At 40.0% G+C, this 17,454-nt stretch overlaps 3 protein-coding genes across 3 annotated transcripts; all 3 read right to left on the bottom strand.

Moving 5' to 3' along the window:
- Positions 1-438: 438 nt before the first annotated feature.
- LOC121604282 (dynein regulatory complex subunit 4-like) lies at positions 439-6,098 on the bottom strand. The gene is made up of 11 exons (XM_041933761.1): positions 6,021-6,098; positions 5,764-5,853; positions 4,697-4,894; positions 3,844-4,050; positions 3,703-3,757; positions 3,413-3,618; positions 2,552-2,719; positions 1,985-2,071; positions 1,695-1,904; positions 904-969; positions 439-809 (listed from the first exon to the last, which is right to left on the bottom strand). The coding sequence occupies exons 1-11, from the start codon at positions 6,021-6,023 to the stop codon at positions 663-665; spliced, it is 1,437 nt and encodes a 478-aa protein (XP_041789695.1). The 5' UTR covers positions 6,024-6,098; the 3' UTR covers positions 439-662.
- Positions 6,099-6,214: 116 nt separating this feature from the next.
- Positions 6,215-8,783, bottom strand: LOC121604573. Its single transcript, XM_041934132.1, has 2 exons — positions 8,713-8,783; positions 6,215-7,335 (listed from the first exon to the last, which is right to left on the bottom strand). Exons 1-2 carry the CDS (start codon positions 8,765-8,767, stop codon positions 6,599-6,601), a joined length of 792 nt encoding a protein of 263 aa, XP_041790066.1. The 5' UTR covers positions 8,768-8,783; the 3' UTR covers positions 6,215-6,598.
- Positions 8,784-9,071: 288 nt separating this feature from the next.
- Positions 9,072-17,227, bottom strand: ndufaf5 (NADH:ubiquinone oxidoreductase complex assembly factor 5). The gene is made up of 11 exons (XM_041933655.1): positions 16,891-17,227; positions 16,027-16,067; positions 15,856-15,919; positions 15,700-15,747; positions 15,335-15,438; positions 14,459-14,498; positions 14,067-14,264; positions 13,537-13,597; positions 13,220-13,303; positions 10,510-10,592; positions 9,072-10,082 (listed from the first exon to the last, which is right to left on the bottom strand). The coding sequence occupies exons 1-11, from the start codon at positions 17,149-17,151 to the stop codon at positions 9,996-9,998; spliced, it is 1,071 nt and encodes a 356-aa protein (XP_041789589.1). The 5' UTR covers positions 17,152-17,227; the 3' UTR covers positions 9,072-9,995.
- Between the last annotated feature and the right edge of the window lie 227 nt (positions 17,228-17,454).

Genomic DNA, 17,454 nt, shown 5'->3' with positions numbered 1-17,454 from the left:
GGATCACCAAAGTCATAATTCATCAAAACCAAATTTCATAGCAATCCATCCAATAGATGCTGAAATGTTTCATACTGGAAAGTGTTTAACCGTCCACCCGACCCCCACTGCCATCCCCAGAGCCATGTAAAGTGGTTAAAAAACTACATGAAACAAAGCAAAAACATACTTTGCTCCTGTGAACCAAACTGTTTTCATTATTTGAAACAAATCAGAACAAATCTAGCTCAAAGAGCCTGAATTGAGCAGTGACATTAAATACAGTCAACTAAAAAAAAACAGCTTACCAATTAAAATGAAGACCAATGAAAATTAAAACGTTCACTGAGGAAAGTTGAGATTTATGAAGTAACAAATGTCACATAAATGTCTCGAGACAAAGATATTGTGACAAAATTATTTTTATTATTGTTAAACAAAACAAGTGTAACCTTTGTGATTTGGTTTACCTGGTAAACACTCATCAGCAGCAGCATCAGGAAGAAGGACTAGTCCCCTCAGAAAGTGCACTTATATTTGTGTAAAAACACTTTGAAAAATCTACTTATCTCACTCGAAATGGTAGGAAATGATAAAATGAAAGAGGAGTAGAGAAGTGAAGTAGTTTTGGTTGGAAAGTGTCCAGGCAGAGCAGGTGAGTGTAAACCTGACACCTGAGGAGTTCAGTGTTTCGTGGCAAGTCCAGCAGAGTTCTGTACACGAGTCTGTCCACCCAAGATCTGCTTCGAGGGACTGAAGGGAAAGTCGTACAGAGGGACGCCCAAAGCCTCCAGCTTCTCCTGACAGGTCTGCAGCAGGTCATCATACTCCTGCAGATCACACGTTCAACATGAGCTGATGGACACTTCCATCTGAACAGCTGCATTAATGCATGAAAACCCTTTGAGTTAACTGACAACTGACCTTACAGTCTTGAGCCAAATTGCACTGCAAGGCTTTGATGGTGTCCTGTTTAGACTCCAATATTTCCTATGAGCAGGGAAAACACTTTCAGATATTTGTTCTTGAGGTTCACATTCAAATAGTGCAAATTTTTTAGATATAAAGACAAAAGAAAGATGAGTGTGGACGTGAAGCATGTCATCACATACAAACAGCATCAGAAACAATCACACACGTCTCTAAAAGTCAACAATTGAAAGCTGAATGTCTCACCCCATTCTATGAAATCAAAGTTTTGAAATCCATGATAATTCAATCCACTTATAAGGTGTAAAGTAGTGGAAGGCAATCTTCTTATGAAGAGGCAGTCGGTTCCAGAAGAGATTTATAAACTTGTGAGGACCGACCCATTTTTACAAATTCAGCATCATTGCTGGTTGATGTAACACAGATTTATAGGTTCTTGAGAATAAAATAAATGTTGCCTCATCAGCACTGAATACAAGTTTCAGGTTCTGTGGAGTTTTCTGAAGAACATTAACTGTAAACTACACATGACTTGAGTTAGAGAATAGCCATGTGCATAGAGGAGTGCATCATCTGCATAAAAATGGGTATTATAGGCCTGAGTTGGAGTGATCATATTAATGTAAACTATAATAATGATGGACCAAGCACAGAACCCTGTGGTGCCCCCTTGGCTATTAAAAGGCAGGTTGTTTTGAAAACATCAGGGCAGATCGTCTGTAGTTGTCTCAGCTGCACAAGCTGAGACAAAGAAGTGGGAACAAGACAAGGACAGAAAATTGTACCTCAAGTTTGTTTTCGGCACAGCTGCCTGCAGTTTGGTCGATGTTGGAGGCTGAGAGCGCAGCGCAGAGCTGAGCCTCCTTCTTCTCCAGAGTTTCTGTCAGCGCTGCCAACTTCCTCTCCAGCAACAGTTCCTTCAGTCCGCTTTTCTGCTGGACATCGAGAATAGCCTCCGTCTGCTTCTTCAACAGCTCATCACGCTCCTGCTGAACCTGCCGGACAGCAGAGTATACTGTACACATGAACAACTGCCAGGCCGAATAAAGGTAAAACTTATCAGATGATAGTTTACCTTTTCAAATGCCTGCAGCAGCAGCTCGTGCTCCACTGTCAGATCTCTCAGTTCCTTTTCAGTGACCTTCACTCGAGCTCTAGCCATCTGTCAGACACATTATCGGCAGTTTGAAGGGAAATGATTAATTATTTTTGAATATTATTTTCATAGTTTTGTACATCACCTCCATCAGTTATAACTTGAATAACTCATTTTATTGTGCTTTCATTTCTGTTGAATAGCACCCATTTAACTGTAAAGTTGAGTCAGGTGAAAGTATACCCAGGTATTATTAGACCTGTAAACGGGAATGACTATTTATAAAGAAAAGATGAAAAAAATGGAGCTTTGCCTTTTTCTCTTTAAAGTAACAAAAATCAGCTTTAGCATGACATTAATATGTCTTGCTTAATATGTCATATTCCTAACAGCAATAGCGTTGTTCTGCTCCAAACAAGTGGCTATGGTGAACCCTAATGGTAGAAAGTTATTAAAGAATGTTGTTTTTAGGTAGCAGCAAACACTGAATTAAAATCAGATAATGATGTACACTGTGTTGTAATGCTTTCTGCGCAGTGACCGCACCGCCATCTTGGCTTTGGCCTGGTTGTGGAGTTCCAGCTGTTTTTGGAGCTCGGGCAGCTTCTGTTGGGCCTCCTGCAGAGACTCCCTCAAATGTTTGTTCTCCTGCTGAGCTGCTGAAAGCCGGTTTTCCACTCGCACCTGCTGCTTCCTCACTTCTGTGAGTTGTTCCTACCACATATTAAACACGCCATGAAACAAAAACCCCTGAAATTCATGCAGGTTTGATCAACATCTTCACGTCATGTGGAATTTCACATGTCAAAGTTAGCTTAGTTAGTTAGTTAGTTTACTAGTTGTGGTGAGAACAACTCCAGAGTTCTCAAATAAATGTGACAAAGTAACAAAAATGATTTCACAGTTACGATTTGCGAATGATGCAATGATTATTTGAAGGCAGAAAATGTGTGTCTGGCTAAAGTAGACCCTGTGGTAAAAAGTCATCTTGTTTTAAGAAATGTCTTGAAATTCTCCAATAATCTGCTCGGGACAGAAGATGAAAACATGCTGAAATATCTTTTGTTTTCTTGTTATGTAAGTTTATAATGAGCAAATGTTATTTTGGCTCAGAAAACCTTGTTCATGAAAAAATACTTTATGAACAAATCATTTTTAAATATGAGAGAAATACACATTTTTGAGAATGAATTATATCATTCCAGAAAATAATGGCCTCCTTTGGATCATAACGTTGCCTGAATAGAATAATAACTTCTGAAGAGTACAAACACTGTTGATGGACCATCTCACATTTGTGGCATTGCACATCTGCAAAACCAGTTTTCACTTATACTTTTGAGCTGTTAGTTTGTGTGTTTTCTTTTCACTGTGAACAGCCTCGAGTGAGTCAGTGACATCTCTTACCTTCAGCACATTCCGTTGGAACAGCAGATGACCTTGAATTTGAGAGTATTCCTGCTCAGCCGATCTGAGGGCTTTGTCGTGTTTCTCCACCAGAGTCACAACACGACTCTTCATTCTGTCCTCAAACTCGTTGATCTCAGCTTTCTGCTTTTTGCCCTCCGCTTCGAGGATCAACTGCATTTTCTTGTGATACTTTGCCTCAATTTCTATCAACAGAGGGAAAATGTTTAGCAGAGTTTATGGCAGTAGTTTTTGAGCTTAATTCAGAAATGGCATTCAGGTGTATTCACCTCTGACTCTCCTTTCATAGTCATTTGCAAGTTCCATGAACTCAACCTGGTGTTTCTGTTGAGAATTAAAAGAATGACAGATCTGTGGCAGAAACAGGAAACCACTGCATGTCTAAAGTGTAAAAATGACACCACACTCACCTGTTTGAGCATCTTGATGCAGTGTTCGTTGTGGAGATTCTTCTCTCTGAGATCGGCCTGCAAGCCGTGCTTTTCTCTCTGAAGCCCGAGCTCTGACTCTGTGTGCTGGTTCTGGATCAGCGAAGCTGAGGTGACACTGTCCGTCTTCAGCTCGGATGTTGTGTTGTGGTGTTCAGACAGGACGTGCTTCAGCTTCTGCTTGTACACCTGGATGCCAACAGTAATTGTGGTGTTCGGATGTGAAACTCATGCATCAATCAAATGTGATCTGGTGTAAACAGGACCTGGTGACATTAAGTATACTGATGGTATGATAATGTCGTATTTTCACAAAAAGAACGACTAGAAAATGTCAATGGACCGAAGAAAGTCTGAAAATCGCATATGTTTTTTTCATGGTCCCTCTCTTAACCTCTCAGATTTATTTTACTCTAATTTGATTTCAAATCAGAACTCAGCAGTGCATGAACTTCCACAAAAGTAAAGAATAACTGAAAGAATGACAACAGAGTGGACAGATGTAAGAGAGAGCACAGTCTGTAGATTTGAGCAGATAATGGTACATATCATGGTCATGTCAGGCTGTACTGAGAAGCAGTAAACAGGAACTTTAAGACAAAGTAAACATGTGTATTCATTAGTGTATTTACTTATTGTTTAGGATTTTAAAAGTCCTTCAGTTGTCTTCTGGTTAATTTGTTTCTCTAATTCTTTCTGTATCTTTCCAGTATAAAAACTAATATATGAAATAATCTAGTAAAGTATAAGAAAGTGTCTCTGAATAACATGCTGCTTGCCTAAATATAATAATAAACCTGTGGCCTGTGTGCGTGTGTGCATGCGTGCAGCTCACAGTGATCTCCACCCGGTGGCGCTCCTCTGCCTCCTCTTTCTCTCTGTGCCTGTTCCTCAGCTCGGCCTTCGTCTCCTTCAGGCTCCTCTTGGAGATTTCCCAGAAGGACCGGATCTTGTCCCTCTCCAGCTGGAAGTAGCTCCTCTCCTCCCGCTCTCTGTCCAGCTCCTCTCGGAGGCGAACTATATGCTCCTCCAGCTGGAAATTCAGAGATTTGTGTCAGTTTGTTGGCAAGTGAGCTGCACAGTAAGTATTCATCATAATATGGCTGCACAGTACATAGAACAATACCAAACAATTGAATTAGCATTTTAAATATGTTTGATGGCAGAATAATTCTTCTTTAAGAAAATATGTCCATCACCACGTTAACAGTGACGTTTGTCTAAAATATTTTGTATTGTATTTGCAGAGAGGAGTGTCAGTGTGGATGTTTCATGGCAGGAAACTTTGGAGAGGAGTTGGACAGCCTGTCTTCATCTGCTTGCATTTAAACTGCACAAGGGTAAAAAGTATCATCAAAACTTCTAAAACAATCTTTTATATCAAAGTAAAAGTGCTCCTTATTCTTACAGGCATAATCCAGAGTGTCATAACATTATAAAACATGATGTTTTCTGGTGCAGCATTTTAATGTCACTGGACGAGATGGAGCAAATTTTAACTGCTTTATACATTACTGTTTCGTATCTTCTGACAATATATTATATTCAATAAGTTGATCATATGGAGTTTCTATACACACAGTCAGATACATGTAGTGGAGCATGCCAAAGCTATACTTTAGTAAAGTACTTGAGTATATAAATATACTTGCAAGCTATTTTCTATTTCGTCTGGGATCAGTGTATTAAAAGGGCTGCATTTCCTACGTATAAACAGGTTCAAGCTAAAACACAGAACTTAAACTTCACAATGTTTCAAACACAACAGTACCGAACAATACCAACTGTCCAAATACTCATTGGACTGGACACTAGTTAGATGAGAAGCTAACCTAACCTGACTACAGTTTGAGAGCTCTGAGGCTAACGTTAGCTGTGCTAGCATCGCCCAGCAGTCCTAACCTGATCCTTGGACATCTCCTCCGTTGAAAGACCGTCCACCACCGCAGAAGACTTCCCCTTCCCAGCTTTTTTGTTTTTAGTCTTCGGTGGCTGCAAAAAACACCCCATCAACATTAACACGAAGTCGCTTTCCGTTAGCTGACCGAGCTAACAGTACAAAGATGGTATCTGTTTCATGCTAAGCTATCACATGCTAACCGTAATCCAGAACACTATTGTGATATAACTAACTACTGATTAAACAAGAGTTTACTCACCATCGTGATATATAGTCGGTGGTGACAATAAACAGGAGTTAAAATCTGTTAGCTAACCGAGCCGCAGCTTCAGTCCTCTGCTACACGTAAACACGAGGCGCTGTCATGGCAACGATGTCAGATGATCGTTTTTTTCTCTTTAAAAAAGTCTTTATTGAATGAAATTCTGCCAGATTTACAGTCCTGAAAGCAGGCAAAACAGGTATCTTTGAATGAACCAATCAGTCATACAGAGGCATTTAAATTAACATTATGACACAAATTGTGAAAAGTAATAATGAAAAATGACAATTTAAAGCAGATTTTATACAACGGGATGATGTTTATTAGACACTTAGCATAGACCGACATGTTAATCGATCAGCTGATTCAGATTTCTAATTGAGTTTTATATATTACAAAACATGGAACAAAGATATCTATGTTTAGTGTAGTTAATATGAAAAACAACAGACTCCAGGACAAAAAGAAGCATTTACAGCCGCAGTTTTTGTGTTTAAATCTTACAAATCTGCACCAGAAAACTTCAACAGCGCCTCACACAGTTTTTATATGTAAGTGTGACACATATCAGACAGTCAGCACTGACGCTGACAACTGACTGTCTGTGGTGGATTTTGGGCCAGGTAGTACACACACTCCTCACTGCTGGGTCCTTTAGTTTTCAGCTTGTTAACAGCGCTGTACAGATTGTTGTTTGGTGGTGTGGAGCTGCATGGTGTGATGCTTGTGCAGTAGTATGGACTTTCAACATCTGATTCCCTCCTCGGCTGCTCCACACCAGCTTCTATCTCCTCATAAATTGACTCAGCTACAGTTTTGTCCAAGCTGGTGTTTGTCTCTCTTCTCTTTTTTGAGCAGAATCTCAGGGATAAAACAGCCAAAAGCGCCAATGCGGCACCCATGACGACACCAACAGGAACTTTCCAAGAGTCTGAGGACTGTTGGCTCTCTGTGTCCGCGTCCCCTGCTGCAGCTGGTCCCAGGCCAAAAGCCGATTCATCCTTTCTTTCTGTGACTGGTACATTTCCAGCATTGTGATCCACCATGTTGGGATCTGTTGTCACTTCCAGATATATTTGTGCTCCATTACACAAATACATTGCAGAATCAGAGGGTTTAACATTATGTATTAACAGTGAATTATCTGCCAGGGAGCCATAGTGTTTGTCAGGTATTTTCTCGATGCCACTTTCGATAGAGACAAGAATCACCTTTTCACCGTTTATGTAGCGGCTCCATATTACATCTCCCTCTCTGTGAGGACAGGGCAGTATAGCCATTGTGTTCTGCAGGAAAGTCTTTTTAGGAGTGTCTGTAAAGTAAAAAGGCAGCAGTAAGTCAAATATTATCAGTAAACCTGTGTGTTGATCATCTATATGTCCTTCGTAGTTCATTGGCTTATTTTGCACCATAGCATAGACTGTGTTACATGATAGTCAGACTGCTAACACTTCAGCAGACTGGCCCCTTTGCAAACTACAGGCAATCTCCTTTCCAGACGTTCCATTAGCTTGTGCAGTCGTGGGATCATGTGCATTGGCTCAACTACTGTATTTAAGTACATACCTGACGGGAAATATTGTACTTGTCACTCCACTAGGCTACATATATCTGACAGCTTTAGTTTCTAGTTAATTTACAGATAAGGATTTTTGTATAGAAAACATGTGAAAAGCTTATAAAATATGTTTGGTTTTAAATTAAACTACCAAATGAGCCAGGCCCGCTTCTTCCCTGTGCCCCCTTTTCCTAGTTTCAGCTGTTGGAAGTTGAATTTCTTTTCCCTTGTCCAAATTCGTAATTATTAATGAATAGACATGAGATTGATATTGATCATCTCATCTGACTCTGAAGAAGAAAGCAAATAAGTGTGGTTCCCAATTTTTCTTTTTTCCTGCCTGCTGGTTTGATAGCTGTGAAATCAGCTGTAGGGTTCCAACAGCCAGTTTATTTTCAGAGGATCACAACTTCGTAGATCAGACTTTATTGATGTTACAGCAGTATAAGAAGTAGTGTAAAGAGGTAACAGATAATGACAAATACATACATGCAATCAAATATTTCCATCTACATGTCGTGTCTTATTCGTTACAGACAAGTTGATGTGCAACCCTTTTCTCTGAGTTGGGTCAGTTGCTAAGAAAGGTGACCTATTATAACATTTGTACTATATTGATGTATGTGACTTTTTCAAGTTCAGCCATTTTCAGCAGAGCATCAGTTAGAAAAGCAACGTTTTGACAGCAAAAGCCACAGACAGCATCGTACAGAATAATGTTAATAAGTTAACACCCTTAATACAGATTTTTGTCACAACACAAATTTTGTAGCATAATCCAGCCAAAACATATGATCAGTAACACATGCCCCTAACATACTGAAATCCTTTCAAGAGGTGACAACCAAATCTATCATTGATTAGAATGACGTCAAAATATAACATGAAAAAGAAATCAGAGGTCACCAACCGGAGTTGGAGGAAGTATTCTGATCTTTTACTGGATCAGACTTGAAATGTCTTTCAGTATTCTGACATTTAAAGTCTCCCATTAGTTCTACAGTGTTCCATCTAATTCATTTCAAATTGGTTTTAAGACTGCTTTTTAAGTTGCTTAAAATGTATTTAAGCCAAAGCCCAAACTTTAGAAATGTGATGTTGCTAAAAAGCCAACAAGTTAGATGTTCTTACCAGTAAAGCTGTGACAGAAACATGCAACAAGGACAAAGTAGAGGTAAAGCGACATCTCTGCAGCCTGTGAATTTCACTGAGACACAGGACTAAAAGCCAGTCTTTATCTAAGAGGAACTTATGACTAATAACACTGTGGTTGGAAATGAAACTGCCATTACTGTGTGATTTCACACTGTGCCCAGGATCTGAGCAAATGTTTGATTTAGATCTTGAATATACAGAATCATATCGTTCCTTAAACACAGTGTACACACAACTTACATTTTACAAATCTTCTTTATAAAGTATATAAGGGCCTTATTTATTAAAATCCCAGCTGGGTCATCAGACATGCCGTCAACACACTCCTCCTTTTCTCTGCAACCCACACTGAAGAGACATCTGCTGCTGATACATGTGCTCATTTACATGTCCTACCTGTGCATGCTGCTGCACAGGTAGGACTAGTTGCACCATTTATTTTCCACTCATTGTGCCTGAAACTGTGACTTTGTTTGCAAATCTACTGTAAGTCTGACCATTAGATATTACCAGCTGGTGATTTGTTCATTTTTAACGAAAGCAAAAACTGTATCTGCAGTCTAGTCTTCCCTAAAAGGGGTGGTTTGATCTGGGGGTGTATTTTCAGCAGCACAGTTGCTACTGAATGATCATAGAGATATTACAGGAATATTATAGGAATACAACCGGCAGCAGTGTGCCTCTATGATGTATGTCCTCCCATTCAGCTGCAAATACATGGTGCTGCTTGTCACTTTTGATCATGAAGGTGACTCTATAGAGTACACAGGCTACACTATAATATGGAATTGAGTATTTATAGGATATATCTAGGAGAATATTATAAATCCAAGATGAAGCTGATAAAATTCATATTGCCTACATCCACTGGAACTATTTCTTTGTGTACTGCAGCTGTGAAACAGATGTGTGTTTAGACAGTAGTTTGGGATGAGTCTGCGTTGTTGTGCCTGTTTTTGAGTCCACTGGCATCAATGTCAAACTGTCCTCTCTGACTTATTTCCGACGCCTCGGTGGCTAAAAGAGTCAGTTTCTATTTTCAAGTCAGCTCCTCCCGTTGGCTGTTAGCTTCTAAAACAGCATTTCCCCTCAGAGGAAGCAGAATGTTTTCACGAGGCTGTTTCATGACTCAACTTTATTACAGAGAAAGATATTACAACAGATCGCCTACTTTTGACCCGACAACAGAACGTAGTTGTTTAAATAAATGTTTTATTTACAATCTGCAGTATTTCAGCTGTTAAGTGGCTCAGATGCTTCTATGTCTTGTTTGTGTTGATTGGCTGGCTGATCTTTGACAAATCTCCAAACGACGCTGTGGCGGAGCCTCGCTTTGCTGGTTTGGCCTGAAAAGGCAAAGCAAAAAAAAAACAAAAAACAAAAGATCAGTGAAATAATTAAACCGGTTATCTACATAAAAATGTCTCCTCTGCTCCTGAATCTGATGGATAAACCCAGCAGCGCTGGTGTCTCATTTTGCTCTGCCGTTCCACTGGAACTGATGCATTTAATGTTTCTGGTTGTTTGGAATAAAATGAAAAGAAAAAGGTTTTTATCATGAGAAGCAAGAGGTAGTCAAACTCGAACTGTGTCAACAGAAAATCAAACATAATAATCCCGCACAGGCTGTTTGATACACAGGTAAATGCTGGGAATCGCAGCTCAGAAACACCACCAAAAATTGAGACAAATATAGAAAAAGGAAGGACCTTGAGGAGCACTTTGTTAAAGCAGCAGCATCTGAACATTATTTCTACAAGTCACCTGTCTTACCTGTGACTCATGAGGCTTCCAACCAATCATGTAGAGGATCTCGAAGGTGGCAGGGATGGACCCGTCCTCGTTACCATACATCTCTGTTTTCAAACAAACACAGACACAGTATGGCAGTATGTCAGATGATAAGTTTCATCGCTGCAGACAGAGCCAGGCTAGTGGTTTCCCTCTGCTTCCAGTCTTTGAGCTACAGTAGCCTAATAAGTACAATCTAAGATGAATCATTAAAACTGGCATCATGTGACTCTGCAAAGAAAGAAAACAAGGTGATGAAGCCCTCAAGGTTTTTTACCAGCTCATCCAACAACCAGAATCCACTTTCACCACATTCTGATCCCTGCGTCTGAAGCAGTGCAGCTTGTTTTTCAGAAAGAGGAAGTTAAACAGCAGAGTCCAAAAAGAAAACCATCTATTTTAGGCTGGTCTGATGTGTCAGAGTAGATAATGATGAACAAAAGGCACAAGATCGGATTCAACAAAGGAAACATCAACAGTGGAAAAAAATGAGTACAGAGAAGACAGAAGTGTCAGAAATACAGTCTGTTCTCACTGAAGTGGTTGTTACACCTAAATGACTTATTATTTAATAATTATAATAATAATAACAATTCTTATTATTTGTGTAGTACCTTTTCATACAAGATACAACAATGCAGATCATGTGTGTGTGAGTGCTTCATTTAAAAAAGTAACCATAACGACAGGGATAGAAGATTAATGGAAAATAAGATGGAGAGTAAAACCCACTACGAGCACAAACTGCATGTTTGTCAGGTTACTGTTTCGAGGATAAGTCTGGCTTTATTTTACATTTGTCTTTCTGTCAACAAACTCCAAGGCCCAAACCACTCCTCACGAACACATCGTTTCAGTAAGTTCCTCAAACAGCTGCTCACTGTAGTTTTTAATCAAACTAACAGGAGGAAATAGTGCATTTGTTGGGGACTATTTTTAGCTATGGATTAATCCACATTAGGTGCTGTAGTGAGTATTTGTGGCAACAGGATGGTGTATGTGGGACTGAGTCAAAATAAACTACACTGTGTGTGTTCATGGTACAGAAGGAACATGTCAGCCAGTGCAACAGTGTGGCTCATTGGTGTGTTTGTAATGGAGGAGGAAGAAGATCTACCAGGCTGTGATACACACACAGGACTTGTTAGTAGATATATTCTCTGCTGGTTTGGCTTCATGGGATTTACTGACAATAAGAAAAACTTATATCATCAGACTCATCCTGGTGATCAGTGCTAACCTGGTGCCCCACTGACCTTTCCTCTACCAGCCTCAGTTCAAAAAGTCCATGACATAGTATCTGAAAATATACTAAGCACATATTTGTGACGTTCATTTTTATGAAGTTTTTCTTTGCAACTGTCGGCAAGTTAAAGAGTTTGGTCTGTACCTGCTCTATATGGAAAGTGTCCTTTCCATATATATTTGATTTGAATTGACATTATTGTGGATTTCAGTAGATGAAGATTCAAACTGATTCTGGTTAAGGAGGGAAGAGTAACTGTGTGTTATCAGATCATGAAGTTCCTAACAGGTTATAAAATGAGCCCTGAAACAACAACAACAGGCATGCAGTATAGTGCAATGGTGGAAGAAGTATTCAGATCCTGCACTGAGGTAAAAGTTCTATTATCACACTGTGAAAGTACAAGTAAACAAGTGAAAGTCCTTCAAAACCTTACAGACGTAAAAGTATGTAAAAAAAAAAAAAGTATCATTTATGTACTTGAAGTATAAAGTCCTCATAATGCAGTAAAATGTTCCCTGTCAGCGTTTCTCTATTGTATCTAATGTTTGTGGATTAATATTACTGCTGCGGTAATGTGTACGTTGCAGTTTCCTGCTCTAGATGTTTAAGGTTGAGCTCATTTGAACTACTTTATACACTGTTGGCTAGTTTAATCTACAGCAAAGCATCATATTCTAAAAGACCATCATATGTTTGTAGCAGGGCTGTCCTGTGAGAACCACTTATCTCTAAAAAGTTTCACGAGTTTAGAAAAACAGCCTGTTTCCAGCTTTATGACAATACATTTTCCAGCTGATCCAAGAAGCTTTTTAAAGAGTTTATTCAGCTGAAGAAGGAGGAGAATTATCTCAACCTATAAAAAACACTTCCTCTTTTAGTTTATCACAAACATTCAACATCAACACATCTGGAGATACATGGTTTTCACTGGACATGAAGAGGATGAAAAACTGTAATCTGTTACTTGTAAGTTACCAGTAAAGTTACGAGTAACTAAAGATGCCAGACAAATATAGTGGAGTATAAGTAGCATGGAATGGAAATGCTCAAGTTAAGTACAAGTACCTGGAATTTGTACTGAAGTACAGTACTTAAGTAAATGTACTTAGTTACATTCCACCACTGGTATAGTGAAGCTGTAAGAAGTATATGATCTCATTTCCTGGCTTAGTTAGAAGTACGGAAGTCACATTTTCTGCCATTTTGAGTCAAACTACTTTTACTGTTTGGTTGAAACCCCCTGAAAGTCCTCTGCTGTGGTTCAGCTGCGAACAAATTCAGAAATGTCTGTAAAAGTCGAGACTGTTCTCATCTCAGAAACTCTTCTATATTCATATACAGTCAATATTTCTATGGCGGTCTGGAAACGGCTGCTGGAGCCACAGATCTGGTGTGTCTCCGCTGTTTAACGGCAGCCGATCACCCTCCTCTTTAAACACTTACCTTTATAAATAGCTGCCGCCGCTAATATGGTATCTCTGTGCAACAGTGATCTCCTGTTCCAGGCACAGTTACTCTCACCCATACCTGCAGAACGCGGAAATAAAGGTTCATGGAGAATAAACGTTTAGATTTATGGTAAATGACCAGATTTTCACATGTCAGTGTGGTGCAATAAAAACATCACCACTAACTGGGAAAATGACCAGAACTGAAAGATCAACACAAATACAAAAAGTGTGACACTAAAGGTTCAGCATATTAACAGCTTTAATTAATGGGACTCTGCATAAACTCAGTCACACATTGACAGCTTATACCTTGTAAATCCGTCATGAGTTCAATGATTCCTGGATAGTGAACCTGAACGTCATCAATGTCCTGAAACAGAGAGACAGCGAGTGATTTTTAATTGTCATGTTCCAGATTTTTTATTGTTTCTTAATTTGTGTTTTTATTGCTTTTTGTCTGTTACTTCTTTGGCATGAAAAATGTCCACCGTTCTAAACTGTTTATTTCCTTTTAATCTTTATTTATTTCATAGAAAAAGTTCATCTATGACTCAGATGAGATCTGTGCCTTTCCTTTGTTACACAGAATGATGTGTCAGTATTAAACACAGGATGTCACTGTATACTGTTCATCCTCCTCCTCTGATTACTTGTTTAATTAGGAATTAGTCAATGAATGTGTTTGTTAAATTTTTCGTTTGTTGCAGGTAGAAAACAAAATCAACCAGAAGAAGGAACCTCAGCAGAATCTTCCAATGTGTTTCATCAACGTTAGCGAGCACTATGAGCAGTCATGGCGTCTCACTGGCTCTGACAGTGTCTGTGTTGGTGTTCCTCACCACAGTCAGCATGCTGAAGCCAGCCTGGCCCAGCAGGTTGCCCAGGTCGGTGACGGCGGTGTAGGGGGAGACGTGGGGGGAGAAGCCTCCCTCCCTCTCGGTTTCGGCGAGCTGGAGGGAACAGCGGAGCTCGTACAGGGTCTCCCCGCCCACCATCGCCCCGATGAACACCCCGTCCGGCTTCAGCACCTGGTGGATCTGAGAGGAGGGGGTGGAAGGGTGATTTACAGTTTTATCAAATATCAAAAAGGCCTGAAGTTACACAGTTTGTGGACTTTGTAAGAGCCACTCATCATTTCACAGCAGAGGAAACTGTGACCATCAACACACAGCTAACGATCACAGAGAGAAAATCATTTGTATCCAACACACAACATAAACTTCATGCTCACCTGTTTGAGAGCTCCAGGCAGGTCATTGATCCAGTGCAGACTGACAGAAGAGAACAAAAGGTGAGATTAAATACACATTTTCATCAAACCTTAAATGTGTGAGCTATTTCTGCTTTGGTGCAGAAAGGAGAACAGCTTCTCTTCTACACTTTCCTGTGGTTTCAGTCAGGACAGATGCTTCTGTTTTTCTCTTCTTCACCTCCTCAGACTGTGACGCTGGCTTATAGATTACTGCAATAAAACCCCTAAGTAGGACTACAAGTATCGTGTCCCACTATTAGGGATGAGCAGTAACATTACAGAAGTGTTGTTTGTAACAGTTCAGACAAAGTTAGGAACAGGAAGATGACATCCGGCAGTCTGTGGTGGAAGAAATGCTCTTAGACTTTAGTAAAAATAGCAGTATCTCAGTGTAGAAGTACTCTATTACAAGCGAAAGTCTTGGATTCAAAAATTTACTCACGCAAAAGTACAAAAGACATAGTGTCAAAATCTGCTTAATACTCAGCATGAACTAGAAATAGTTGAGTACAAGTACCTTAAAAAAGAAATTTGTGAAAATATTAAGGTTCAAATGTCAGAATGAACAAACGCAGAGAAGGAGAGTTTATAAACTCCTGCCTGCCTGCATGACCGCCGACGAAACCAGAAATGATAGAAGAGGGAAAGTGTGAGAGAAAAAGAAATAAAACGTGTAAAGCCTGCTGCTTTTGTTTGGATGTTTATCACAGAGCAGAACAACTTAATCAATAAAATTTATGAAAAGGTGCCATCTTTTGGCAGGAAGTGGTACAGCAGTCAAGTACTTAAAGATCACATTCTCCCTCAAATCCTTTAAAACATTCAGAATGATTACTAATTATCTGTTAATCTCACCTCAGGCTGCTCATCACCAGGTCGAAGGTGTTTTCTTTAAACGGCAGAAACTCCTCGTCAGCCAGAACACAGTTAGTCGGGATCTCACTCTGTCTGCTCTGTTTCTGAAGATCAGAGCCATAAAATGAACGTCTGTCAGCATCATGTATCAGCAGAAGTAAGTACAGCATCCATTAGTATCTCTAATAACTGAGTGAGAGGATTCATTCATCTTCTAACAAACAGAAACTAATGGCATCAGACTGGTTAGAAAGATGCTGTGAGACAGGAAAAGTCGGCTCTGGACAAAACCACACAGAGAACCTGCAGATCGACCATATATGAACGTCCATGAGGTGGTTTTTCTGATGTGTTTCAACACTCACCAGAGTTTTCTCTGAGATGTCTGTCAGGAACAAACGCTGCACCACATCCTGACACACCAACAGGCACAAAACACAGAGTAAGATGTGGCTAAGTGTCAATACCTCAGGATTTAACTCAACTGATGAGATTATTTGGGCCACTGAGACACACTGTACCTTGTTTAAATGCTCTGCGATGTGACTTTTGCCACCACCAATGTCCAGGGCCAGAGGAAACGTCCTGAGAAGAGACGAGAGGACGAGGGAGCAATGTTTGAGAAGAAAGAGAAGACAGGGACAACACCTGTGTAGCACCTGTGTGTTAAATACCAGCTGTCACACACTCACCTGGCGACGTCGTAGACCCGATCCGCCACTCGACTGCCAACCTGTAATTCAACACAAAAAACACTCGCTTTATTCTTACGCTTTTAAAGGAGGGACATGTTTCCTCTGGTCATCAAAGAAGCTGCAGGTCGGACCTGAAGAAGATCTTTTTTTCATGATTCATCCAATGTGACTTTTCTGAAGCATCTATCCCTCAAGAGCTCCAAAGGAGCGAAGAAAGACATCTTTCAAACTCTGATAATGACCCATTTGCGCAAAATAAATTAATATATCAATACAAACCCCCCCAAATTCTGCAACATTAAAACAGTATTAGCGTTCGATATTAAATTGATAGAAAAAGGTGTAAATATTTGTAAAAGAATTGCATCAGAGATGAGTTGGGATTTAAAATGTCCCCTCTGACTGTTATATATGATATCATTAGATTATTGTGACTGCATTCATGTAAAAGCAGGATTTTACTGTTGGATTTGGTTGATGTGGAGCTCATTTTCAACTCTTCTCTGTATGAATGCAACTAATGATTCTTTTCATTCTGGATCAATCTGCTGATTATTTTCTCCATGAATCAATTGATCGTTTAGTTTGTAAAAAGTCCAAACCTCATCATTATTAATTAACATTATTACAAACACATTCAAATCATTCAAGTGAAAAGCAGCAAATCTTTGTATTTGTTTAAACTGCACACGATGTATAAACTTCTCCGTATGGTTTGTGTGTGGGAAACTTCATTTGTAAAGTAACTGAAACTGTCAGATAACTGTAGTGGAGTAAAGGGAAGAGCTGAAGACTTGAATAAAGTACAAGTACCTCTAGCTGTGTACTGAAGTACAGAAATTGGGGCACATGGGCTCATACCTCGTCCCTCAGGTAGTCGTACAGGTGTCCGTCCTGCAGTGATGCTGCCCAGTTCTTCTGCCTCTTCTTCATCTCCCTGTTGAACACGTTCATGGTGCTCCTACCCGGCACCGACAGTCCTCTGCGGGCTTCATACCCAGGTCCAGCCCGGAGTCTGCAGCATGAGGACGGGATCCGGCTCCAGCTGCCTAGGGAGGCTGTAGGAGCGGAACCGGCTGTCTGCAGCCTCTGCAGGACTCTGCGACACACTCCGCTGCTCATGGAGCTGCTGCCAGGTGAATTACGACAAAACACTTCCAACACTTAACACCTGAGAGGACTTCTTCCTGTCCTCCACTGTGGATGACCTTAGGGAGGAGGAGGAGGGAAAACCCGGAACTGGAATATGCTGGGCTCATTGGAAACAACGGAACTGGATCACAATCTGTAAATAAACTTCTATTCAGTTAAATATAAAACCACAGATACTAAGAATACTGCAGCTGCTTGTATACCACTAATACTGGTACTTATAAAAGTGAAGCTAGAGAACTACTGATTGTTTTCAACTTTGATTAATTTTAT

The sequence above is a fragment of the Chelmon rostratus genome, chromosome 3 (genome assembly GCF_017976325.1).
Source record: "Chelmon rostratus isolate fCheRos1 chromosome 3, fCheRos1.pri, whole genome shotgun sequence".
Lineage (NCBI taxonomy): Eukaryota > Metazoa > Chordata > Actinopteri > Chaetodontiformes > Chaetodontidae > Chelmon > Chelmon rostratus.
The sequence above is the reverse complement of the archived record's forward strand: the minus strand, read 5'-3'. Positions and strand labels throughout refer to the sequence as shown.

Excerpts from the sequence above, each read along its gene's own strand:
- LOC121604573 (XM_041934132.1), bottom strand. The coding sequence starts at position 8,767 with ATGTCGCTTTACCTCTACTTTGTCCTTGTTGCATGTTTCTGTCACAGC. Across the intron at positions 7,336-8,712 it reads TTTCTGTCACAGCTTTACTG|ACACTCCTAAAAAGACTTTC; the intron begins GTAAGAACATCT and ends TTTACTTTACAG.
- LOC121604282 (XM_041933761.1), bottom strand. Across the intron at positions 4,895-5,763 it reads AGGAGATGTCCAAGGATCAG|CTGGAGGAGCATATAGTTCG; the intron begins GTTAGGACTGCT and ends CTGAATTTCCAG. Across the intron at positions 4,051-4,696 it reads GCCACCGGGTGGAGATCACT|GTGTACAAGCAGAAGCTGAA; the intron begins GTGAGCTGCACG and ends GTTGGCATCCAG.
- ndufaf5 (XM_041933655.1), bottom strand. The coding sequence starts at position 17,151 with ATGAGCAGCGGAGTGTGTCGCAGAGTCCTGCAGAGGCTGCAGACAGCC. Across the intron at positions 16,068-16,890 it reads ACGACTACCTGAGGGACGAG|GTTGGCAGTCGAGTGGCGGA; the intron begins GTATGAGCCCAT and ends GTTGAATTACAG. Across the intron at positions 14,499-15,334 it reads CTGGTGATGAGCAGCCTGAG|TCTGCACTGGATCAATGACC; the intron begins GTGAGATTAACA and ends CTCTTCTGTCAG.